General features: G+C 36.0%; 1 protein-coding gene and 1 long non-coding RNA gene across 2 annotated transcripts in view; both read left to right on the plus strand.

The window, feature by feature from the left end:
• The window catches only part of LOC139183910 (uncharacterized), a 58,624-nt gene that overhangs the window by 15,858 nt on the left and 15,347 nt on the right, over positions 1 to 27,419 (plus strand). Inside the window, exon 2 of the long non-coding RNA XR_011567414.1 lies at positions 5,490 to 5,532. This is a non-coding gene — a long non-coding RNA (uncharacterized lncRNA). The remainder of the gene's footprint in view (positions 1 to 5,489; positions 5,533 to 27,419) is intronic.
• LOC139183866 (olfactory receptor 14A16-like) lies at positions 11,999 to 12,931 on the plus strand. The gene has a single exon (XM_070792167.1). It carries the CDS (start codon positions 11,999 to 12,001, stop codon positions 12,929 to 12,931), a length of 933 nt encoding a protein of 310 aa, XP_070648268.1.

Consider the following 27,419-nt stretch of genomic DNA (forward strand, 5'->3'; position numbering starts at 1 on the left):
TTTAGGAATAAATTCACCTAAAGAAACAAAAGAAAAGTATAAAACACTGATGAAAGAAATCAAAGAGGACACAAATAGATGGAGAAATATACCATGTTCATGGATTGTAAAAATCAATAGAGTGAAAATGAGTATACTACCCAAAGCAATCTATAGATTCAATGCAATTCCTATCAAGCTACCAATGGTATTTTTCACAGAACTAGAATAAATACTTTCACAATTTGTATGGAAACACAAAAAACCAAAAAGCCAAAGCAATCTTGAGAAAGAAGAATGGAACTGGAGGAATCACGCTGCCTGACTTCAGGCTCTACTACAAAGCTACATTCATCAAGACAGTTTGGTACTGCCACAAAGACAGAAATATAGATCAATGGAACAAAATAGAAAGCTCAGAGATAAATCCACACACCTATGGACACCTTATCTTTGACAAAGGAGGCCAAAGTATACAATAGAGAAAAGACAATATCTTTAGCAAGTGGTGCTGGGAAAACTGGTCAACCACCTGCAAAAGACTGAAGCTAGAACACTTTCTAACACCATACACAAAAATAAATTTAAAATGGATTAAATATCTAAATGTAAGGCCAGAAAGTATAAAACTTGTAGAGGAAAACACAGGCAGAACTCTCTGAAATAAATCACAGCAAGATTCTCTATTACTCACCTCCCAGGGTAATGGAAATAAAAGCAAAAATAAACATATGGGACCTAATTAAAATAAAAAGCTTTTGCACAATGAAGGAAACTATAAGCAACGTGAAAAGGCAGCCTTCAGAATGGGAGAAAATAATAGCAAATGAAGCAATTGACAAAGAATTAATCTCAAAAATATACAAGCAGTTCATGGAGTTCAATACCAGAAAAATAAAAGACTCAATCAAAAAATGAGCCAAAGAACTAAACAGACATTTCTCCAAAGAAAACATACAGATGGCTAACAAACAAATGAAAAGATGCTCAACATCACTCATTATCAGGGAAATGCAAATCAAAACCACAATGATGTCCCATCTCATGCTGGTCAGTTTGGCTGCTATCAAAAAATATACAAAAAATAAATGCTGGAGAGGATGTGGAGAAAAGGGAACCCTCTTATGCTGTTGGTGGGAATGCAAACTAGTACAACCACTATGGAGAACAGTATGGAGATTCCTTAAAAAACTGGAAATAGAATTGCCATATGACCCAGCAATCCCACTGCTGAGCATACATACCAAGGAAACCAGGATTGAAAGAGACATGTGTACCCCAATGTTCATCGCAGCACTGTTTACAATAGCCAGGACATGGAAGCAACCTAGATGTTCATCAAGGGATGAGTGGATAAGAAAGTTGTGGTACATATACACAATGGAGTATTAGCTATTAAAAAGAATGCATTTGAATCAGTTCTAATGAGATGGATGAAACTGGAGCCTATTATACAGAGTGAAGTAAATTAGAAAAACATCAATATAGTATATTAATGCATATATATATATACTGCTGCTGCTAAGTCGCTTCAATCGTGTCGGACTCTGTGCAACCCCATAGACAGCAGGCCACCAGGCTCCCCTGTCCCTGGGATTCTCCAGACAAGAACACTGGAGTGGGTTGCCATTTCCTTCTCCAGTGCATGAAAGTGAAAAGTGAAAGTGAAGTCGTGCAGTTGTGTCCAACTCTTCGCGACTCTAGGGACTGCAGCCTACCAGGGTCCTCCGTCCATGGGATTTTCCAGGCAAGAATACTGGAGTGGGGTGCCATTGCCTTCTCTGATACACACACACACACACACACACACACACACACACACATATGCAATTTAGAAAGATGTTAAAGATGACCCTATATATGAGACAACAAAAGAGACACAGATGTAAAGAACAGATTTTGGACTCTGTGGGAGAAGGTGAGAGTGCGATGTATATTACCATATGTGAAGTAGATGAACAATTCAAGATTGATGTATTAAACAGAGCACTCAAAGCTGGTGCACTGGGACAACCCAGAGGAATGGGATGGGGAGAGAGGTTAGAGGGGGATTTGGAACCAGGGAACACATGTACACCTGTGTTGATTTATGGTAAAACCCTCATACCTTCCCTCATAGCTCAGTTGGTAAAGGATCCGCCTCCAATGGAAGAGACCCTGGTTCCATCCCTGGGTCGGAAAGATCCACTGGTGAAGGGGTAGGCTACCCACTCCAGTATTCTTGGGCTTCCCTTGTGGCTCAGTTGGTAAAGAACCCACCTGCAATGCAGGAGACCTGTGTTTGGTAAGATCCCCTGGAAAAGGGAAAGACTGCCCACTCCAGTATTCTGGCCTGGAGAATTCCATGGACTGTATAGTCCATGCAGTCAGAGAGTCAGACATGACTGGGCGACTTTCACTTCACTTCACTTCATGGCAAAAACCACCACAATATTGTAAAGTAATTAACCTCCAATTAAAATAAATAAAGTAATTAAAAAACGGAATTATGTTGATCTTTACATAAAAACATTCTGAAATTATGTGAAATACATAGAAGATAATTGCTTTTGTTTTCAATGTAAAAGTTTTCAGTTCAGTTCAATTCAGTCACTCAGTCGTGTCCAACTCTTTGCGACCCCATGAATCGCAGCACGCCAGGCCTCCCTGTGATCACCAACTCCCGGAGTTCACTCAGACTCACGTCCATCGAGTCGGTGATGCCATCCAGCCATCTCATCCTCTGTCATCCCCTTCTCCTCCTGCCCACAAGACCTCCCAGCATCAGAGTCCTTTCCAATGGGTCAACTCTTCGCATGAGGTGGCCAAAGTACTACAGTTTCAGCTTTAGCATCATTCCTTCCAAAGAAATCCCAGGGCTGATCTCCTTCAGAATGCACTGGTTGGATCTCCTTGCAGTCCAAGGGACTCTCAAGAGTCTTCTCCAACACCACAGTTCAAAAGCATCAATTCTTCAGCACTCAGCCTTCTTCACAGTCCAACTCTCACATCCGTACATGACCACAGGAAAAACCATAGCCTTGACTAGATGGACCTTTGTTAGCAAAGTAATGTCTCTGCTTTTGAATATGCTATCTAGGTTGGTCATAACTTTCCTTCCAAGGAGTAAGCGTCTTTTAATTTCATGGCTGCAATCACCATCTGCAGTGATTTTGGAGCCCCCAAAAATAAAGTCTGACACTGTTTCCACTGTTTCCCCATCTATTTCCCATGAAGCAATGGGACTGGATAACATGATCTTCGTTTTGTGAGTGTTGAGCTTTAAGCCAACTTTTTCACTCTCCGCTATTAAGATATAATTCACATATTATACAACATACTATTTTAAACTCTACAATTCTGTGAATTTTAGTATATGCAGATAGTTATGCAACCATCACCACTATCTAATTTTGGAATACTTTCATCATTTAAAAAAGAAACTCTCTACCCCAAAATAGTCATGATTTTCTCCTTACCTCCATCCTTGGCAACCACTAACCCAATTTCTTTACCTGTAAATTTACCTATTTTGGACATTTCATATAAATGGAATCATGTAATATGTGGCATTTTGAATCAGAATTTTTTCACTGAGCATAGTATTTTCATACCCAGAGCGATGGAGTGGAGAGGAAGGTGGGAGGAGGGTTCAGGATGGGGTGACACATATGCACCTGTGGCTGATTCATGTTTATGTACAGCAAAAACCATCACAATATCGTAAAGTGATTATCCTCCAATTAAAATTAATTGATTAAAAAGTATGTTCTTGATTTATTTAAAATGATTGTATGAGTCTGATTATAATTTTTGTATTTTGTATTTAAAAAAACCCTTAAAAATGCATACTCAGAAAAGATATACAAGTATATACCATTTCTAAATACCAGGGAATATACGCAACTAAAGCAATTGTTTTCAAAAGCAGATAGAAGCTACAACACAGAAATTGTTTCATTCCATGGCTCAAATTGGTTTCAATTGCCAGAAATCTATTAATATAATTCACAATTAATTTAATTAAAAACAATCACATCCTCATAAACTTCAGCACTTTTAGTAAAACCTAATGATAATTTAGTAATTGTTTATCCTACAATATGTTTAAGTGTGCACCATGACACAAGGCAATGGCACCCCACTCCAGTACTCTTGCCTGGAAAATCCCATGGATGGAAGAGCCTGGTAGGCTGCAGTCCATGGGGTCGCTAAGAGTCAGACATGACTGAGCAACTTTACTTTCACTTTTCACTTCCATGCATTGGAGAAGGAAATGGCAACCCATTCTAGCGTTCTTGCCTGGAGAATCCCAGGGATGGGGGAGCCTGGTGGGCTGCCGTCTATGGGGTCACACAGAGTCGGACATGACTGAAGTGACTTAGCAGCAGTAGCAGTAGCAGCATGACACATAGTCCAAAAATGTTAGAAATAAGAAAAATGTATTTTATATTTAATATATTCTGCTTTCCCAATATATGTAAATAAATATGAGCTTTCAAATGGGAAAAAAATGGTTAAGTTATGTTTATTCTTAGAAGATGATGATTGCCTGCCTGGAAAACTATAAATATACTAAAGCGATAATTTAGTAATCAGCTGTTAGTACACCTACATTAATAAATTAAAAAAATAAAGTAATTGCAACCTACATATAATTAGATCAGGTAGTTAATATCTATGGACTATAATGGAGGAATTTATACATTGATAGATTAATAAATTATTAGTTAACTTGCTTGGAAAATGAACTAAAAGTATTATAAAATGCTACTATAAAAATTTAATAATTCTGAATGAGGTGGACAAAAGAATACAGCTTTAAAAAAAACTAGAAAGGTACATTTTGGAATTTTTAAAAATAATGTGGCCTAAAAACTTGGGAGAGAAAGAAAATCTTTTCTAAGCAAGACCCAAAGAAACCAGAACCTGACTGGTTTAAAAAAATCTTTGGGCAAATATAATTACAGGAAAAAATGGGGAAAAAAAAAAGCAGAGGAAAATTGTTCTTATGTCTGAGAAGCATGAGGCTGACAAATTCTAAATTTCCTAATATACAGAAAGCTTAAAGAAAGCAATAAAGACCAATAAAACAGGAAAAAGTTATAAAAAGCACTGACACAAAATTAAGACAAATGGCTCATACACATTTTAAAACTTGTGCACCCTGCAAATGTAGTCACCTTAAAATAATTAAAGATTTTATTCATCATGTCATAATGTTAAAGAAAGATGACTTCGGATAAAAAATTGAAATAATCTGTGTCTCTTGGGATTTTGTCACAGCTCTAGTGATGAATGATGTGGCTCTTCTAAAGTCTCCTTTACAAGGACATTTTTTTTTTAAATTTGAGTGTATTCTCAGGGTGCTTACTTACGCAATTGAAGGAAAATCACCTTAAAAAGTTAAGAAGCATGGGCAGGAATCCTGTTATACTGTGTCTGGGAAATTTTTGTATAAGATTATATTCTGCAGCTGAAAAAAATCCAGTGAAGTTCATGCTATTCTTCCTCTGAACCTGTGTCCACAGGTGCTCTGAACCTCTTACTTCACTTTGCAACCCTAGTACTTCTGTAAGTATTCATTTTTCTTGTTTTTAATGTGTGTATAGTAATCTGTTTTGAAGTTCAGAAGAGGTAACATGAGTGGAGTAGACAGACTGAGAGTATTATGAACATTAGCTGTTACTGTTATGCTCTGGAAGTCCATAAAAAGAGATAGAAAGGAGAAGACCTCAATAAACCAATCCTCTCTTAGTCACTGTATCCCATCTTCTGGAGGAATAGGGAAGCACTGGGATATGAGGTTGGTTTTCATAAATAGAGGCACCATGCAGAGGAAGAGGGTTAAAGTAATCACCTCTGCAAAAGTGTTTAATCATGACAACCTGGGATAAAAGCAAGTCTGAGTGTTACCACAGCATATAGTATTCAAGTATGTAAAGCTTAGGAGTGAGGCCCTTGTGTCTAAATCCTGCTTCTACACTGTGTCATGTGGGATTGGTTTCTTAAGCTCACCACAGGTCTGTCTCTGTATAATGGGCATATAAAAAGGGTTGCTTGAGCATGGATATGTGCTCAGCTGTGCTTAGTCGCTCAGTTGCTCAGTCGCCTGACTCTCTGCAACCCCATGGACTGTAGCCTGCCAGTTTCCTCTGTCCATATGATTTTACAAGCAAGAATACTGGAGTGGTTTGCCATGGCCTCCTCCAGGAGATCTTCCTGATCCAGGGATTGAACTAGGGTCTCCTGCATTGCAGGATTCTTTACCAGCTGTGCCACCAGGGAAGCCTGAGCATTGATATAAATCATAGTAAATAACATGGAACCATCTTAGAATGTAATTGGTGCAGGCAAGTGCCCAAGAACTTACATTCTCAACAGTACTTTTCACAAACTGTTAATCATTCTTTTTTTTAAAAAAATATTAATTTTGTCCGTGCTGAGTCTTCATTGCTGCATGCAGGCTTTCTCTAGTTGTGGTGTGCAGGAGCTACACTTTGTTGCAGACTATGGGCTCTAGGGGCTTCCCAGTGGTGCTAGTGGTAAAGAACCCATCTGCCAAGGCAAGAGATGTAAGAGATGTGGGTTCTATCCCTGGGTTGGGAAGATACCCTGGAGGAGGGCATGGCAACCCACTCCAGTATTAATACCTAGAGAAACCTCTGGACAGAGGAACCTGGTGGGCTACATTCCATAGGGTTGCAAGGAGTTGGACATGACTGAAGTGACTTGGCACATACGAGTGGGCTCTAGGCACACAGGCTTCAGTAATTGTAGTGCATGGACTCAATAGCTGTGGCACATGGGCTTGGTTGCTCCTCAGCATGGGATCTTCCTAGACAAGAGATAGAACCCTTGTTCCCTGGATTCTTAACCACTGGACCACCAGGGAAGTCCTGTTAATCATTCTTCCCTTAAACTAGCTGCCAAAATGCATGCCTTCTCAGGCCCACTTATTCTGAAGAAAATGAAATACCAACCTGTTATATAGGGTGGGGGAGGGTAATGCTGAATAAATTCTCCTTCATGGGTATGTGGATTTGACTTCTGAGCTATAAAAAGGTGAGCAATTCAGATTAAAAGTATTTATGGGCCTAGAGATATTTTAAGAACCTTATCAAAATATAAGAAATTTTTATTGCATTCCAACAAAAATTTGTTTTAACTGACTGCCTGAATAATTAAAATTAAAAAATTTCCTAATATTCTGGCTTGGTCAGTGATGAATGTTTGAGGATTATTTCCACATGTTCTGCTTTGAGTCTTCCTGTTGGGGTAGATCTAAGGAGAGGAAGAAAGGCCGGTGCCAGTTCCATTCTGACCCCAGACATTGAAGTCAGGGTGAATCAGGCCATTGGAAGTCTGATGGTCTTTCAAGGGACAAAAGGTGGCTTTTTTCACCTCTACAAAACCTTCCAATAATGCAATAACAATGCAAGGACTTTCTTTATACCAGTGAAAAAAATTTTCTTTTCTTTTTTTATATAAATTTATTTATTTTAATTGGAAGTTAATGACTTTACAATATTGTATTGGTTTTGCCATACATCAACATGAATCTGCCACGGGTATACACATGTTCCCCATCTATTTTATGCTGGAACATTAAGCAAGTTGTTCATCCTCTTGGATATAAGCAGGCTTTCTTGCAGACTTTTTCTTCTTTAAGAAGCAGGAATGTTTGCTATAGCACTGCAATTCAGAACAAGGTGAGCCACAGTGGGAAAGAGGCACAAAGTGATGCAGGCACAGACACGCACATTCTACCTCTTGCCTGGTTTAGAAGCAAGGGTGGAATAATTCATAGCCTCATCTGTGTCTAGAATTTTATTCTCACCTCTTCTTCAGTCAGTAACACATTCAAAGCTTCCACACATCTTTCTCATATTTATTTTGTGCTTTTTCTTCCCATTTCAGACCTATTTCATTCCAGAACTTCTTTTAATAACCATATATGTACTATTAAAGTAAGGCGCTTTTTTTGCTTCCTCAAAAAAATTCTTTTATTAAAAAATTGCTGAACATGAAGAATTGTTGAATTCTTGGAAATGCCATCTTTACTATACCACCCTCTTTAAGTCTGCAAGTGCCCTTTGTAGTCAGAGTAGACATAAAGCTGAACCAGTCATTTATACATCACATCTCATGCACACACCTTTGCTACATGTGATTCTACATACACATTCCTTGAGCTGCCTAGTCTTGTTCATGCCTTGCTCACACTTTTTCCCATTTTTGAAGAAGGAATATTCTCTTTTTCCTTCCTAAACACTGTCAATATTCCAAGGGCTAATCGTTTCATTTCCCACATTTCTTCATCCAATCCACAGTGACTCCCTTATAATTACTGGAATATTTAGTGTCTACCCTTTTTTGCTTCAATAAATACCATCTTACAAGTTTATTATAGTTGTAGAGTAGGAAAACATTATGTTCTCATTTGTCATTTAATTAAAATGTAAATGCAGAGTAAGTTTGAGATAAATTTTGTTCTGGATCTCTAGAGGAAAGTTGGCATTATTGCTTAGAACTTATTTTGATTGCTAAAACCACCAAATTAAGCTTGAAGATGGATGAGAAGTAAAGCAAAAGTAATTTGGGGGAACAACTACCTTTTCTTGTTTTTTTGAGACAAAATTGACCTATAACATTGTGTAAATTTAAGGTAGATTATGTAGTGATTTATATATATATATATATATTTATATATGTATACACATATATATTGGAGAAGGCAATGGCACCCCACTCCAGTACTCTTGCCTGGAAAATCCCATGGATGGCAGAGCCTGGTAGGCTGCAGTCCATGGGGTCGCTAAGAGTCGGACACGACTGAGCGACTTCACTTTCACTTTTCACTTTCAAGCATTGGAGAAGGAAATGGCAACCCACTCCAGTACTCTTGCCTGGAGAATCCCAGGGATGGGGGAGCTGGTGGATTTCCGTCTATGGGGCCGCATAGAGTCGGACACGACTGAAACGACTTAGCAGCTTAGCACACATATATATGTGTGTGTATATGTATATATATAAATGATTACCACAATAAGATTAGTTAACGTATGATCATCTTATATAATTTTGTTTGTTTGTCTTATTTTTGCTTTTTTTATGGTAAGAACTTCTAAAATTTACTCTCTCAGTAACTTTCAAATATAAACATGTAAAATAGTATTCTTAACTATAGTCCACCATGCTATTCCCATTATCTTACTCATCTTATAACTGGAAGTTTATATGCTTTGACCATGTTTACCCTTTTCCTCACATCCCACCTCCTCCATCTTTGCAAAACACCAATCTGTTTTCTGTTTCTATGACTTTTTTTTTTCCCCCAGTTTTCGCGTTTAAGTGAGATCATAAACTACATTTATGAAGAGGAAAAAAATCCTGCCAGTAAAGCACAGAAAGAAATGTTATGAACCGGGATATTCTAAACCAGTGGCTCTTAAAAACTATACTGTAGATCAGACACATGTTGTTTTATCTCACCCCAGAGTTTCTGATTCAGCAGGTCTGCGTTGTTTCCCAAGAATCTGAATTTCTGACAATTTCCCAAGTCATGCTTGTGTTGTTGGGCAAGGAACACATTTTGTGAACCACAAGCTCAGCTGAGTAGAGAAGATTTGGTAAAAATAAATAAATAAATAAAGGTTTGTTATAAATCGCAAGGTGAGTTCACAGAAAGAAAGTAAGGCTCACTTTAATCAAGGATAATAGTGATAATAGAATGACATTTGTAAAATATCTTAGTTAATTTTTGTTTGCCAGTTGATTGGCTAATTTCATGACAGAATATATTAGGGGGTTTAAGGAGGATGTAGGTATATAGAATTGGAAGGTAGCATACATCAGTCATGCTTTTAGGAGGTAAGAATTTGGTGTAGGAAAAATTACAATGATACTCAAATAAATAGAAGATCATGAGAGAATGTTTTCCAGGAGAGAACTATGCAGGGTACTGTATTGCTGGAAATGATTTTGAAAAGTTAAATTCAACTTATTATTCAAAGTTTTAATATTCCCATGTCACACAGTGAGTTACTTTGTATTTTCATTGCTTTGTGATTATATCTAATGATTTGAAGTAGACTGCAAGTTTTCAGAATTTTTCCTATAGAGCATATACACTTATAAATAATCAACATTAGCATTTTGGATGAATTTGTGAGTGGTTGGCAGAATAATGGAATTCAAAATGCATGAGAGAGAAAAAAAATAGATAGTGAAACCTTGGGGCAGAAGAATAAGATAAAAAGAAAAAAAATTGACTTTAAGATCAATAATATAGTGTATGAAAAATAAGTTGTTACATTCACTGAGTTGAATAAACAGTTATTAGATTAGGAATTCAATATGCTAGGCAAAAATCCTGGGTCTACTTAAGATGGCCTCACAATGGAATTTTGCATAAATATTCTTGCTTGGAGAATCCCATGGACAGAGGATTCTGGCAAGAGGCGACAGTCCATAGGTTCGCAAACAGTATGTCATGACTGAAGCAACTTAGCATGCACGCATGCACACATGGGGTGTTTCCATTTTGCATCACTACACTAGGACTTTCAGAAGATCAGAGCCATTCTTCTGAAGCAAGAGAGAAAGAATGTTTCTCATTTAAACACCAAGGAGGGCATTTAATAGTCTCCATCATGCAGATGATGGGGTAACCTGTGGAAAAAAAAGAATGAAAAAAATAAAAATAAAAGGGAAAAGGAAAGCTGGCCAAGCAGGTGTGAATTAGGAGGAGAGTTTATTGCCTCAGATAGTTAAGTAGGAAATGTAGCTATAAATGCATGATTCACTGAAATGATTTTGGAAAGACAACAGCAACAATGTTGGAGATCTGATGAAAAGGTAAAAACTCTAACGTTTGAAATTAACGTGATGCTGAAAATGTAAAATTGTTCTATTCTACCTGTGAGTAGTATTTAGTTAGATAAAATATAACACAAGAACCTTGAGACTGTCTAACAGTTTTCTGTTGTCTGTGTTCCTAATAAGTTGCCTAAATATTTCTGTATAAGACCTCTTAAGCCTTTTCATAAGGTTTGACTCTTGAGTATCAGCAGTTGTCATTCATGACAAGTGCTAAAGTATAATTGTGGAAAAAAGGATAAAACAATTACTCTTATACACATATGAAACAAACACAGGTCAAAATTTTTTATACAACTCATTAAATACGAGGGAATCTGCAAGATAATATAAGTGGTTCAAAAGAGAAATCAAAGTACTATACACATAAGGCAGAAAAAGAATGCTGAAGTGAATTTGCAAGTAGATGTAAAACGTGTCTAACTATAAAGCAAAATCAGTAACATCTAATTCATATTCCTATGAATAAGAATAATTTGCTGTATTGACTATTCCTGCAACTTCATTAATCGAAAATACTTCAAAGACAATAAAATGCAATGATGATCTAATGTGCACGCACACACAGAGTTTTCTCATTTCAAAGGTTTTCACAGTTTTTCTGACTCTGGCAAAGGAAGAAAGATTTAATGAGTAGAGAAAATGCTTATTGAAGGTTTTCTTGTTGAGGAGCTATGCTAGTTGTTTTTATACGCATTGTCCAATTGTATTAGAATAATAATCAGACAAGAAAGTTTACTCTGGAATTTGAGTCAACCAATGCTTAGATAATTAATTCATTAAAAAGTAAATTAGTGGCTAAGTTTAAATTTGTGTTTAAGACTGATAGATCAAAATCAACTGCCTCTCTCACTACATATTGTAAAATAAAGTATGTAAAATTTCACTTGAGTGAGATACAGAGAATAGGCCTTAATCCACATAAAATTATGAAGTAGATGGTTTGAACTGGACTGGCACCCCATGTAATCACTGTGGTAAAATAATCTCATTGCAACCTGCTATTAGTCTCATGAAGTCTCAAATATTCTCACAGACATGACATGAGTGGGAGAAAGGGAAGTTAAAATAGAACAGCAAACCCTCTCAAGCTGAGTCTCAAGTTGTTTACTTTTGTTCTTTTTGTTTTAGAATAAGTCAGTGATTAAATGTCAAAGAAATGGACAACTTTACCTCTAGGAGTACATTTTTTCTAATGGGATTCAGTGATATTCGGGAGATCCAGATCTTTCATGCTGTGCTCTTTTTGCTAATTTACCTGGCAGCCCTGCTTGGGAATCTTCTTATCATCATGCTCACCACCAAGGATCATTGCCTACACACACCAATGTTCTTCTTCCTGAAGAACTTATCCTTTCTGGATGTTGGCCTCATTTCCATCCCTGTCCCCAAATCTATCATCAACTCTCTGACCGATGACAACACTATTTCATTCCTTGGATGTGTTTCACAGGTGTTTTTCTTTTTCCTCTTAGCCACTACAGAAGTAGCGCTACTCACAGTCATGTCCTATGACCGCTATATTGCCATCTGCCACCCACTCAGGTATGACATTATCATGAGCCATGGAGCCTGTGTGCGGATGGCCGCCTCTTCATGGCTCAGTGGAAGTCTCAACGCAATTCTGCACACAGCTTTTACCTTTTCCACACCCATGTGTGGATCTCCTGAAGTTCATCAGTTCTTCTGTGATGTCCCACAACTGCTCTCTCTGGCTTGTTCGTTTAACACTGGGGAACTAGTAGTCATTGGGCTCAGCCTAGTGCTAGATTTTGGCTGTTTTGTGTTTATTGATATATCTTACATTCACATCTTCTCCACTGTGCTAAGGATACCCTCCAGAGAAGGCAGATCCAAAGCTTTCTCCACATGCTTGCCACACCTCATTGTTGTGACTTTGTTTCTCTCTTCTGGGTATTTTGCCTACTTACGCCCATTACCTAAATCTCCATCACTTTGGGATTTGTTAATTTCAGTATTCTATACTGTGGTGCCACCCACCATGAACCCCCTTATCTACAGCCTGAGAAATAAGGATATGAAGATGGCACTAAGAAAACTGAAAATAACTGGATATTTTCAATCAAATTAGAATAATTAATTTCACATCGATCTTGATCTTTTAACTCACTGACATAATTATCTGAGACACTGATGGTACATTCTGACAGTAATATTAAATGTGTAGAGTAAGATTATCATGAAAAATTTGGTTTTACTTATTGAAGTGGTACTAACAAGCATGATGCCTGTCCAGACCAAATGGATGACAAAACCAATAGAGTTCTAATTGAAATTGTAAAGATATATGTTGCCCTTATGTCTGTCATCCTAATGGAAACACCATTTTATGTGACAAATGGGAAACTAGGCAGGGTGCTAGGACTTCAGATATAAACTTGGGCTCTACCAGGCAAAGCAATTTTATGGTCACTCTTAGCCAATGTGATAGCTGAAATTCCTTGTTGAATGATGTATATAATTCATTCTCAAATTAAAGAACCCAGGTAGAGGTGAAGTGAACACTGCAAAACATTGCAAATATAACCAAATGCAACTCAATCGTACAAGTTAAAATGGCCAATTTTATGCTATGTGGATTTTACCTTATCAACAAGACAAAAACAAAGCAACAGTCTGTTATCTATCTGTCTTCCTCTTTTCTTTCTCAAACCTACAATATGGCATTTTCTGGTATAGCTTGTGCCTGTGCAGTCTAGTGAGAAAAGACACATGTACTAAAACCTAGCTATACCATATACACATGTATTTGCTCATACTAATATTAAAACAAGCTCCTGGGTGCATGGAGTAAAGGGGCCAAACACAAAAATACTTAGCACGAAGGCAGGTGTAGGGAGGCAATTTGCACTTTTGTAAAGGAAATATCTAAACTCTATTTTAAAGGCTAAGAAGAAATTGAATCTGGAAAATGGGGAGGAAAACCGAAGTAAAACGTATTGGAAAATGAAAACAAACAAAAACAAAAACCAAACGGCAACAGTGGGTTATAAAAGATGTGTGACTGATATGGGACTGAACTACATTGGCCCTTGTCCTGAAAGACAATGAGAAAGACATAAGGGAAAAACTAAAATAAGCAGAGAGCAAAAAGGCTGAACAAGATTCTAAGAGCCTCAAAATATGCAGTGAGAGATGAAGCTTTGATCAAATGTTGAGAGGAAGAGAAGACAGATACAGGAAATTTCAATCACATGATTTAGATATGTTTAAGACTTCCCTGGTGGCTCAGACGCTAAAAGTGTCTGGATACAATGTGGGAGACCTGGGTTCGATTCCTGGGTCGGGAAGATCCCCTGGAGAAGGAAATGGCACCCCACTCCAGTACTCTTGCCTGGAAAATCCCATGGACGGAGGAGCCTGGTGGGCTGCAGTCCCTGGGGTTGCAGAGTCGGACACGACTGAGCAACTTCACTTCACTTCAAGGAAGTAAAAACAAAAGTCAAAAAAGTTGAGTTTGCAAGAAATGAGCTTTAGATCTTTAGCTTCTGGAAATAAAATCCACTATGACCTTTTCTTTGTTCCTAATCTAGTGATAAATTTTCCTTCTTCTGTACATTTCTTCATAGACCCCTTTTGCCTAGGATTGCTCCAGACTAACTCAGTTTCTCTATATGTGCTTCCTGAGCATTACATCTCTCTAGCACAGTACTTACTTTTTAAATAATTTTTGCTCCTGAAATACAGTTGCTTCACAATGTTGTGTTAATTTCTGCTGTACATCAAAGCAAATCAGTTATATGTATACCTATCTCTCTTCTTTAATGCTAATTTTAATTGCAATTTGACATATATTTCTGTAAGTCTTTGATAAATATCTCTTTCCTTGACTAAATTGTATTATCCTTGAGGTAGGCTTAAACCTTCAGTGAATAGCTTGTTGTGTAATCTAGAGCAGACATTCAGTAAATGTTTATTTAATACATGGATTAATGGGCAATACATATATCTTTTCCTATTCCCATAAAATGTTATTATTTATTTTTAAAAATTAACATCTTGCTTATTCTGTCCATGTTGGATATATTCTTGATTATAGTGATTATTAAAGGTATTTGTCAGTTTGAAAGTATCTAAATTCCTAGAAAAGAAAATTTTCTCATTATTAAAATTAAAATTAATTGAAAATGAATCAATGGACTCAGTTTATCAGTAATGCAAGCTTAAAAATGTTTCTATATTTTTAGAGTCACTTTAACATTTACTCTAAGACAAATAAATTATGATAAATCTGTATTAGTTCCAACTGTAGTTTTTTTTTTAATCATAAGTATTTTTTTCATAGGGACAAAAGCTATTAAATTTGAGCAATATACAGAGAAAAAGCATTGCTATGATAATAATTATGCATGTATTTCTCGGAAAAATGATTTGCATGACTGGCTCATTTTTAAACAATTGGTATGCATCATATAAATGCTGATTGTGCAGCATCTAAAATGACACCATATGCTGCAAGGTATTTAATTGTTTCTCCTTACATGCATTTCTCCTTTCATGTTTGAGTGTCTCTTCCCTTTAACACTAAGTGAAATTTAATGATGTACCTGTTAAAATTATTGGTGAGTTGCATGTGAAAGTTAGATTTCCTAGAAAGAATAGCATTTGGAATGCTTCATGTGGTAGACCTAATAATGGCCACCCAAAATATCCACATACTAATCCCCAGAATCTGGGAATATGTTGCTTTATATTGTAAAGGGGGTATTATAAATATGATTAAAATTATAGGCCTTGAGATGGAAGGATTATCCAGGTGCACCAAATATAATCACATAGATATTTAAAGGCAGAGAGCTTTCCCATCTGTAGTCAGAGAACTAGAGAGATGGCAGCGTGATATGAACTAGATCGATCAGTGTTGACTTTTAAAAGAGCAAGATGGGCTATGATCCAAGGAATATGGGAAGCCTCTAGACACTGAAAAAGGTGAGAAAGTACATTGTCCTCTAGCGCTTCAAGAAAAGAACATAGCCCTGTTGACACCATCATCTTAGCTCAGTGAATTTGACCTTTAAAACTGAGATTTGTGCTTTTTGAGCTACTCAGTTTGTAGTAATCTGTTTCCGCAGCAGTAGAAAACTAAGACTCTGAGTAAAATTTAGTGCTTCATTATCAATGTATCATTTGAGTTGTAGAATGGATAACTTTTTGCATATTTGAAGATAGCAGTGGAAATGGAAATTCTTTATCTAACAACTTTATCTAGCATATATATATATATATATATATGTATATATAGCTGAATCTCACAGATTGTATTGGAACCAAGGAATTAGACACAAAGAATGTACCCTGTATGATGTTATTTATTTTACATAAACATTAAAAACAGACTCTATGCTGCCAGGAGTCAGGATAATATTCATGTTGAGAGTTGCTTCTGAAAGGAGATTGGTTCTAGGTATGTTTTGTTCTATTCCTTCTCTAGATTCCAGTAACACGGTGCTTGAAGTTTGTGAAAATGTATCCAGCTATTTTCATACTTGCATTCTGTTTTTGTAAAATAATCATAAACTAACAAAGAAACGAATCTCCTTGAGTGGTGAGGGAGTAAAGGGGATTCTTTCTTCTCCAAAGGTAAAGGGTAGCAGTCTGTTCTTTCGGACAATCTGGAAGTAGAATAGGATGTTCTTATATATGTCTTAGTAAGGAAACTTCCCTGCCCTTTCACCATGATAGGGAAACCACAAAATGCAGCAAAAAAAAAAAAAATTGCTTTCAATCAGCAAAGATTTTATTGGTGCTTAGGGAGGATTGAATAATAGGGATGAAAGAAGACCCCCAAATGATGACTGCTAATTGATTTCTCACTACACTGACAGAATCATTGTGTGATATATACCATCAGATTCATTTTGATTTAAATAAGCAAGGTAATGTAACACTCCTTGCATATGGAAATTTCTAACTTCCACAGTGCTACACTCAAGTGGGTGCTACTTGGATTAATATAATACTAACATACTTTTACATAGACATCTTATTTTTTTTTAGAATATTAAACTTTGGCCTATAACAGTGCCTAATGTGACAACTGATAGTGCCAGTTACACTATTAATTTTCCTGTTAATAATAACTGACTTTATCAACACCTTCTAAGAAGTGAGGAACAATATTGTAATGTCATAAATTATCTTATGACAATATAGATAAAGGTCACAGAGGCACCTTCCTAAACACAATACCAGCTGAAATGCATCCCTTGATATGCATAATAGCCTTGCTAAAACTTGCATTTGTTTAGTTGAGAGAGAATAAAGCTTTATTTAAGGAACAGGGGGCAAAAATCTTTACTTTTAGGGGCCAATTAAGAAGAATAGAAGCAAATCTATAATGTTTAGAAAGAGGTAGTTTGTAAAATACAAAATATTGACAAAAATACATTAATTTCTAGGGCATAAGCACTGAAAAGAAGAAAACATATTACAAATTAGTGAAAATATAATAATTGTATATGGAAGAGGCAATTGATGTAGGAAACCATGGCAATTGAGGATATTTTCCTGGAAGATGGAAAACTTTATATAACTTTTGAGTGAAAATAGGAAGATAAGATGATTTTTAATGTTATGACAAGAAAAAGCATATAATAAACAGAAAAACCTAATGAATGAATAATGACAGTTTCCAAGATCTGGATGTATTCTGTGTGATTAGAGCGATTGTTATTACCAAAAAACTGGATGCAAAAGAAAATTAGGGAATAAAGGTGTGTATGATATGTGTATATATATATATATAATTATATTATACATTATTATATATGATTTTAACTGTGTATTTTCTGATATTATTCTAGCATACAAAAATAGATATACTTTTGTGCATATAAATATTTTATAAGTAAGAGATAAGTCCATATAAACTGTTTGACATTTTTTCACAAACTAATACATTGTAGGTGTTTGTTAGGTCCACATACAGACATCATACTACCATTTTTATATAAAATATATGAATAAAATTGTACTATAAAATCTTATCTGTTTTGATAGACATAAAGGGTACTTCTAATCTTCTTTGATATTCTTTACTATAAAAATAACTTTTGTTAAAATTGTTGGACTCCACAATATATTGAAAGAAAGACACAGAGAAAGAGAATATGACAGAAAGAGAATGAAAGAGAGAGAGGTATCAGACAATTTTTAGGAAACTTGATCATTTTAGAACATGATAGATAAATTAGAGTATCTAAGCAATGGGCTCCCGTTTCTTACTTTCTCTGTTTCCAAATATAGCATATGTATTATATTATAGCTTTACTAAATTTCATTGATTTATAATTTATTAATATTTTAGGATATTTATGATATAATTCGGAGAAGGCAATGGCAACCCACTCCAGTACTCTTGCCTGGAAAATCCCATGGATGGAAGAGCCTGGTAGGCTGGAGTCCATGGGGTCGCACAGAGTCAGACACGACTGAGCAACTTCACTTTCACTTTTCACTTTCATGCATTGGAGTATGAAATGGCAACCCACTCCAGTGTTCTTGCCTGGAGAGTCCCAGGGACGGGGGAGCCTGGTGGGCTGCCGTCTCTAGGATTGCACGGAGTCGGAAACGACTGAAGCGACTTAGCAGCAGCAGTAGCAGCAGCATGATATAATTGACACTTCTTCTTTCTGAAGTATGAATTATTAATAAATCCCTGAATATTCAAGGTATTCTATATTTTAACTTTTTAATTAATATCTGAGGATGATTATATATACATTATCAAAGCATAGTTGATTTAAATATTGTGTTATATTTAGTGATACAGCATCGTTATTAATTTATATTTGCATATTGTAATCCATTATAGGTTATTACAAGATTGCATGGATAATCACCTGTGCTTTTCAGTAAATCCATGTTGTCTATTTTATGCACAGTAGTTTGTATCTATTAATCCCATACTCCTAATTTGTCCCTTTTCTATTCCCTATCCCCTTCAGTATCTACAAACTTTTTCCATATCTGTAAGTCTATGTACTGTGCATAAATTAATTTGTATTTTTATATTTCACATATAAGTGATATTACATAGTATTTGGCATTCTCTGATTTATTTCACTAAGCATTATGTTTCCTAGTTCAATCCATGTTGCTGCAAATGTCAGTATTCCATTCTTTTATATGATTGAGTAATATTCCATAATATATAGTCTATATACATGTATGTCACATCTTCTTAAGCCAATCATCTGTTAATGGACACTTAGGTTGTTTTAATATATTGGCCTCTGTAAATAGTCCTGCTATAAACATTGAACTTCTGTTTGTTCCAAATATATACTGAAGAGTGGAATTGCTATATAATGTGATTTCTCTATTTTTAGTATTTTAGGGAAACTTCATACTGTTCTCTGTAGCAACTGCACCAATTTACATTCTTATCCACAGTTATTCATTTTTCTACATACTCTCACCAGCGTTTATTATTTGTAGACTGTTTGATGATAGCCACTCTGACAGGTGTGAGGTCTTACCTCATTTTGGTTTTGATTGACACTTCTCTAATAATTAGTAATGTTGAGCATCTTTTCATGTGCCTGTCAACCACATGTCTTCTTTAGAGAAATATCCATTTAGATATTATGCCAATTTTTTCACTTAGGTTTTGTTTTTTTCAATGTGTGTGCTAAGTTACTTCGGTCATGTCCGACTGTTTGCAACCTGATATACTGCAGCCTGCCAGGCTCCTCTGCCCATGGGATTCTCCAGGCACGAATACTGATGTGGGTTGCCGTGCCCTCCTCCAGGGGGGTCTTCCTGGCCCAGGGATTGAAACCACATCTCTTGTGTCTCCTGTATTGGCAGAGCTCTTTGCCACTAGTGCCACTGAGTTGTATAAGCTGTTTTTATAGTTTGCATGTTAAACCTTTGTCAATCACAATCTTTGGAAATATTTTCCCCCATCCCATAGCTTGTACATTTGTTAAATTGATGGTTTCCTTTGCTATACAAAAGTTTTAAAGTTTGATTAGGTCCCATTGGTTTTTTCCGCTTTTATTTAATTTTCCCTGAGAGACTAATCTAAAAAAAAAAAAAAGAAGTTTATATAATTTATGTTCCGGGCTTCCCAGGAGGTGCAGTGGTAAAGAATCTGCCTGCCAAGCAGTAGACATAGGTTCAGTCCTTGGATTGGGGAGCTCTCCTGGAGTAGGAAATGGCAACCTGCTCTAGGATTCTTGCCTGGAAAATTCCACAGGTGAAACAGCCTGGAGGGCTACAGTCCATGGGGTTGCAAAAAATCAAACACTACCGAGAACACACACACACACTTTATGTTAGAGAATATTTTGCCCATGTTCTTTTCTAGGAATTTTATGGTTTCATGTCTTAAATTTATGCATTTGAACAAATTGGAGTTAGTTTTTGTATATAGCATGAGGAACTGTCACAATTTCAGTCACTTCCATGTAGCTGTCTGGCCTTCACAGCATCACTTAGGGAGAGACTGACTTTACTCCATTGCATTATTGCCTCTTTTGTCATAGATTAATTGATGGTAAGTATGTCGATTTATTTCTGGGCTTTGTATTCTGCTCCATTGATCTATATACTTGTTTTGTGTCTGCACCACACTGTTTCGATTAATGTAGCATTTAGTATAGTCTCAAGTCTGGAAGGATTATACAGCCAGCTTTGCTTTTTTTCCTTCAGCATTGCTTTGGCAATTCCAGGTCTTTTATGATTCTATATAAATTTTAGAAGTATTTACTCAAGGTCTTTGAAAGATGTCTTGGGTATTTTGACAGGGTGTGTATTATATCTGTAGATTCCTTCATGTATTATGGCCATCTTAACAATAAACATTCTTCCAATACAATAGCCTGGGATATCTTTCCGTATTCCATTTTTGAATCATCTTCAATTTTCTTTATCAATTTTTTTTATCATATTTTGCAAATGGGTCTGTCACCTCCTTAGTCAAATTTATTCCTTGGTGTTAGGATTTTATGTTATTTCTTTTAATTTTATTTTTATTTATTTGTTTAAAACAAAAAACATTTTGTATTGGGATATAGCTAATTAACAATGTTATGATAGCTTCAGGTGAACAGTGAAGGGACTTAGTGATATATATATATACATGTATCCATTGTCCCCCAAACCCCCCTTCCATCCAGGCAGGCATGTAACATGGAGCAGTGTTCCATGTGCTGTACAATAGGTTTTTGTTGGTTATCCATTTTTTTTTTTCCTCTAATTTTATTTTATTTTTAAACTTTACATAATTGTATTAGTTTTGCCAAATATCAAAATGAATCCACCACAGGTATACATGTGCTCCCCATCCCGAACCCTCCTCCCTCCTCCCTCCCCATACCATCCCCCTGGGCCGCCCCAGTGCACCAGCCCCAAGCATCCAGCATCATGCATCGAACCTGGACTGGCAACTCGTTTCCTACATGATATTTTACATACATGGTTATCCATTTTAAATAGAGCAGTGTGTACATGACCTTCCCAAAGTCCTTAACTATCCCTTCACATACACACATCCCTCCCCCCTGAAACTATGAGTTCATTTTCGAAGTCTGTGATTGACAGGATTTTAAATAATACTTTTTTTTTTTCTTTCTCTTTGTAATTTCATTATTAGTGTAAAGAAATGCAAGAAAAGTGTGTTGGTCTTGTGTCCTTCTACGTTGCTAAATTCAGAGTATAGGGTTCCCTATGACGGAGAAGGCAATGGCAACCCACTCCAGTACTCTTGCCTGGAAAATCCCATGGACGGAGGAGCCTGGTAGGCTGCAGTCCATGGGGTCGCTAAGAGTAGGACACGACTAAGCGACTTCACTTTCACTTTCCACTTTCATGCATTGGAGAAGGAAATGGCAACCCATTCCAGTGTTCTTGCCTGGAGAATCCCAGGGACGGGGGAGCCTGGTGGGCTGCCGTCTCTGGGGTCGCACAGAGTCGGACACGACTGAAGCGACTTAGCAGCAGCAGCATGAGCTTTCCAGGTGACTCAGACCATAAAAAATCTGCCTCCAAAACAGTCAGACCTGGGTTCTATCCCTAGCTCAGTAAGATCCCCTGGAGAAGGGAAAGGCTGCTACTGCTGCTGCAAAGTCGCTTCAGTCGTGTCCGACTCTGTGCGATCCCATAGATGGCAGCCCACCAGGCTCCCCCGTTCCTGGGATTCTCCAGGCAAGAACACTGGAATGGGTTGCCATTTCCTTCTCCAGTGCATGAAAGTGAAAAGTGAAAGTGAAGTCTCTTAGTCGTGTCCGACTCTTAGCGACCCCATGGACTGCAACCCACTAGGCTCCTCCGTCCATGGGATTTTCCAGGCAAGAGTGCTGGAGTGGGGTGCCATTGCTACCCACACCATTATTCCTGCCTGGAGAATTAATTCCATGGAAAGAGAAGCCTGACAAGCTACAGTCCTTTGGGTCACAGAGAGTCAGACATGGTTGACTAACACTTTCACTTCTTTTCATTTCATATTTGGTTTATAAGAAACGCATATACAAAAAAAGAAAGTTGATACATTATTACTTATTGAGAAGATCATAAACTAGGCAAGACTAAAAAATTTTGTAAAAGATAGTTAAACTATATTAGTACAATAATAAATTCATTTTTAAAACAGGAATATTTTTATAGATAGTGAGACTGTATAATTTGAAAACTTCAACATAAGCGCTAAAATATGTACATATAGGTTATTATTCAATAAATAAAGATTTGAATACATAAATAAATCAAGGTGATACACTATTAAGATAATTCAATCAGTCAGATAACATTTTACAAATCTTTTAGTCATAAGTAAAAATAATTCAGAAAAAATATGGTATTTAGAATGTCAATGATATAATACTAATCTTATTATAATGTTTATATAATACATTAATATATTCTGTATAATTATATATCAATACATATATACACTATAATGTGTTTATAAATATACATATTTATTTAATGCATATATATAATATAATATACAATATATTAATATAATTTATATATTCTTTCCAAATATGAAACATTTCAACTTTATGTGGTCTTATGTCATAAAGTTCAACAAATATCAAATGAATATATGGTTAACATTTTTTCACCAAATGTAAGGTCATTTTTAAATCAAAATAATTACAGCACTCTGTATTTGATATTGAAAAAATCTTTTAAATAACTATTTGTCAAAATATACATAACAAAGAAATACTTAAACTGAATGAAAATAAAGCATTCTAAATAAAACTTGTTAATAAAGTTAATGAAATTATTGAAAAAAATTTTAATCTCTTATGTTTATATTTGGAAAGACAATCTGGCCGTTATTCATTAAAGTCTGATTTAAAATTTTTGCCAATATATACTAGAATATAACCTCTTTAAAATGTTATATATGAAAAATAATGACAAGACAATAAATTAATGAAATAAAGAATGATTCATTAGAGAGGATTAATATAATTAAAATAGTTTGTGGGGGAAAAAATAGAATTGACAAATCTGTGGAAAGATTGATCAGAAAAAATAGAGAAGAGACATAATTATGTATAAAGAAAAGATAAAATTGATATAAATGTTCTATGCATTATTTAAAAAATAGATACTTTTTGAAGCATAATGTTAATGAATAGAAGACAGAAAAAATGAAGCTATTTTAAAATAGAATTGGGACTGACTCTAGAAAGAATAAAAACCTAAATCACCAGATAATACCATAGAAGCTAAATCAAAATTTAAAACAAATTTAACAAAGAAGACACATAACATAAATATTTCCAAAGTTCAATTATACTGAATGAAAAAATATGAAGGTTTTAATGCATACCAAGTCAAAGAGAATAGGGGTAAAAACATAATTCAACATGTTTTAACTATTTACATGTAGCTTTATGTCAAACCATATAATGACATCAGAAGGAGGTGACAAACCAATTTTCCTAAGAGACATAAATTCTAGAGCAATAAATAAAATAATACATTATTAATACCTTATTTTAAAATTTGAATTTTTACAAAAGTATGTTTGCATCAAAATTTCAAAACATATTATAGAAAATCAAGACATTAATCAAGAATGAAAATGCTAAGATTGACTCCATAAAGAATCATGTTCCAAAAAGTACGATTTGAGAAGGGCTTGGATTCCTAGAAAACTAAAAGAGAATTTTTGTTTTACTCTAGATAGCAACAACAAAAAAGTTAAACACATTAAGTTGAAATCAAGATGGCTAAAAATCATGTCTACTTTTATCACAACTACTCAAAAATATACTGGAAATTATTGTCACAAAAAATAAGATATAAAGAGATTTCTAGTTTTAAAAAGTTAGCAAGTTAGTAAGAATTCTGTATATAAGAACAACAAAATTCAGTTACACCTTTATATACTGCCACAAACTTTGAGATTTATTTTATATATTCCACTAGAAATGCATCAAAATATAAAATTAAATTGCAGAATATATAAACTATCAGCAAGATCTACTGGTTAAAATGAAAACTCCCTTAAATGGAAGAACATACCCTATTCATGAACTGCAATTTTCACTACTATAAAGCTATCAGTTTTCCAAATTAAATTTAAAAAAAGAAGATAATTGATAAAATCAAGAAACAAATTTTAATTTTTGTAATGCATTAATTGTTCAACCAACTAAGACATTGATTAAAAATACAGTTCAGTTCAGTTAGTCATGCTCTACTATTTTCGACCCCATAGACTTCAGCATGCCAGGCTTCCCTGTCCACCACCAACTCCCAGAACTTGCTCAAACTCATGTCCATCAAGCCAGTGATGCCATCCAACCATCTCATTCTCTGTCGTCCCCTTGTCCTCCCACTTTCAATCTTTCCAGCATCAGGGTCTTTTCCAATCAGTCAGTTCTTCACGTCAGGTGGCCAAAGTATTGGAGTGTCAGCCTCAGCGTCAGTCCTTCCAATGAGTTTCCAAGACTGATTTCCTTTAGGATGGACTGGTTGGATCTCCTTCCAGTCCAAGGGACCCTCAAGAGTCTTCTCCAACACTACAGTTCAAAAGCATCAATTCTTCGGCGCTCAGCTTTCCAACTCTCACATCCATATATGACTATTGGAAAAACCATAGCCTTGACTAGACGGACATTTGTTGGCAAAGTAATGTCTCTACTTTTTAAGATGTTATCTAGGTGTGTCATAGCTTTTCTTCCAAGAAGCAAGCATCTTTTATTTTCATGGCTGCAGTCACCATCTGCAGTGATTTTGGAGCCCCAAAATATAGTCTGTCACTGTTTCCATTGTTTCCCCATCTATTTCCCATGAAGTGATGGGACCAAATGCCATGATCTCAGTTTTCTGTAAGTTGAGTTTTAAGCCAACTTTTTCATTCTCCTCTTTCACTTTCATCAAGAGGCTGTTTAGTTCTTCTTCATTTTCTGCATAAGGGTTGTGTCATCTGCAAATCTGAGTTTCTGGATATTTCTCCCAGAAAACTTGATTCCAGCTTGTGCTTCATTCAGTCTAACATTTTGCATGATGTATTCTGTGAAATAAAGTTAAATAAGCAGGGTGACAATATACAGCCTTGACATACTCCTTTTCTGATTTGGAGCCTGTCTGTTGTTCCATGTTTATTGCAAACTGTTGCTTCTTGACCTGCATACAGATTTCTCAAGAGACAGGTCAGGTGGTCTGGTATTCCCATCTCTTGAAGAATTTTCCATAGTTTGTTGTGATCCACAGAGTCAAAGGGTTTGGCATAGTCAATAAAGCAGAAGTAGATGCTTTTCTGGAACTCTCTTGCCCTCATAATCAACAAAGAGTACAAATGCAGTATTTTGGTGCAACCTCAAAAATGACAAAAAGATCTCAGTCTGTTTCCAAGACAAGCCATTCAACACAGTAATCCAAAACTATGCCCATATCATTGATGCTGATGAAGCTGAAGTTGATCAGTTCTATGAAGACCTAGAAGACTTCCTAGAACTAACACCAAAAAAGGATGTTCATCTTTGGGAACTGGAATGCAAAAGTAGAAAGTTAAGAGATACCTGAAGTAACAGGCAAGTTTGGCCTTGGAGAACAAAATGAAGCAGGGCGAAGGCTAACTGAATTCTGCTAAGAGAATGCACTGGTTATAGCGAATACCCATTTTCAACAACACAAGAAATGACTTTACACATGGACATAACAAATGGTCAATACCAAAATCAAATTGATTACATTCTCTGTAGCCAAAGATGGAGAACTGTACACAGTCAGCAAAAACAAGACCTGGAGTTGACTGTGGGTCAGATCATCACATTCTCATAACAAAATTCAGGCTTAAACTAAAGAAAGCAGGGGAAACAACTAGGCCAGCCAAGTACATCTTAAATCAAATCACCTATGAATATGCAATGGAGGTAATAAATAGATTCAAGGGAGTAGATCTAGGTAGCAAAATACTTGAAGAACTGTAGATGGAAGTCTGTAATATAGTACAGGAAGCAGCAAATAAAATCATGCCAAAGAAAAAGAAAAGCAAAAAGGCAAAGTGGTTATGTGAGGAGGCTTCATGAACAGTTGAAGAAAGAAGAGAAGTGAAGCTAGGGAGCAAAGGAAAGGTACAGTGGACTAAACAGAGCTCCAAAGAATAGCACGGAGAGACAAGAAGGCCTTTTTCAATGAACAGTGCATAAAAGTAGAAAAAAAACAACACAAGGGGAAAAACTAGAGATCTCTTCAATAAAATTGGAAATATCAATTCACCCAAAGATGGGCACAATAAAGGACAGAAAAAGTATAGACCTAGTTGACACTAAAGAGATCAAGAAGAGATGGAAAGAATACACAGAACTGTACAAAAAAGATCTTAATGAACCAGCTTACTACAATGGTGTGATCATTCACCCAGAGCCAGACTTTCTGGAGTGTGAAGTCAAGTGGGCTTAGGAAGCACTGCTGTTAATAAAGCTAGTGGATGCGATGGAATTTCAGTAGAACTATTCAAAATCATAAAGGGTGATACCATCAAGGTGTTGCATTCAACTTGTCAGCAAATCTGGAATACCAAGCACTGGCCACAGGACTGGAAAAGGTTAATCCTCATTCCAGTTCCCTAGGAGGATAGTACTAAAGAATGTGCTAACCATCAGGCAGTTGCACTCATTTCTCATGCTAGTAAGGTCATGCTTAAAATCTTGTACCCTAGGCTTTCGCATTATGTGAACCAAGAATTTCCAGATGTCCAAGCTGGGTTTAGAAAAGGCAGAGGCACCAGATATCAAATCGGCTACATTCACTGGATCATAGAGAAAGCTAGGGAATTCCAGAAAAACATCTACCTCTGTTTTATCAACTATGCTAAAGCCTTTGACTGTGTGGATCATAACAAACTGTGGAAAGCTGTTAAAGAGATGAGAATACCAGACCATCTTACCTGTCTCCTGAAAAACTGGTATGTGGGTTTTGACAACAGTTAGAATCCTGTGTGGAAAAACTGATTGGTTCAAGATTAGAAAGGAGTATGACAGGGCTTTCTGCTGTCACCCACTTGTTTAACCTATATGCTGAGCACATCATGAAAAATGCCAGGCTTGATGAGTTGCAAGCTGGAATCAAGATAGTCAGGAGTA

The sequence above is a fragment of the Bos indicus genome, chromosome 7 (genome assembly GCF_029378745.1).
Source record: "Bos indicus isolate NIAB-ARS_2022 breed Sahiwal x Tharparkar chromosome 7, NIAB-ARS_B.indTharparkar_mat_pri_1.0, whole genome shotgun sequence".
Taxonomy (NCBI): Eukaryota; Metazoa; Chordata; class Mammalia; order Artiodactyla; family Bovidae; genus Bos; species Bos indicus.

Bases quoted from the DNA above. Each gene is read 5' to 3' on its own strand.
- LOC139183866 (XM_070792167.1), top strand. From the start codon at position 11,999: ATGGACAACTTTACCTCTAGGAGTACATTTTTTCTAATGGGATTCAGT.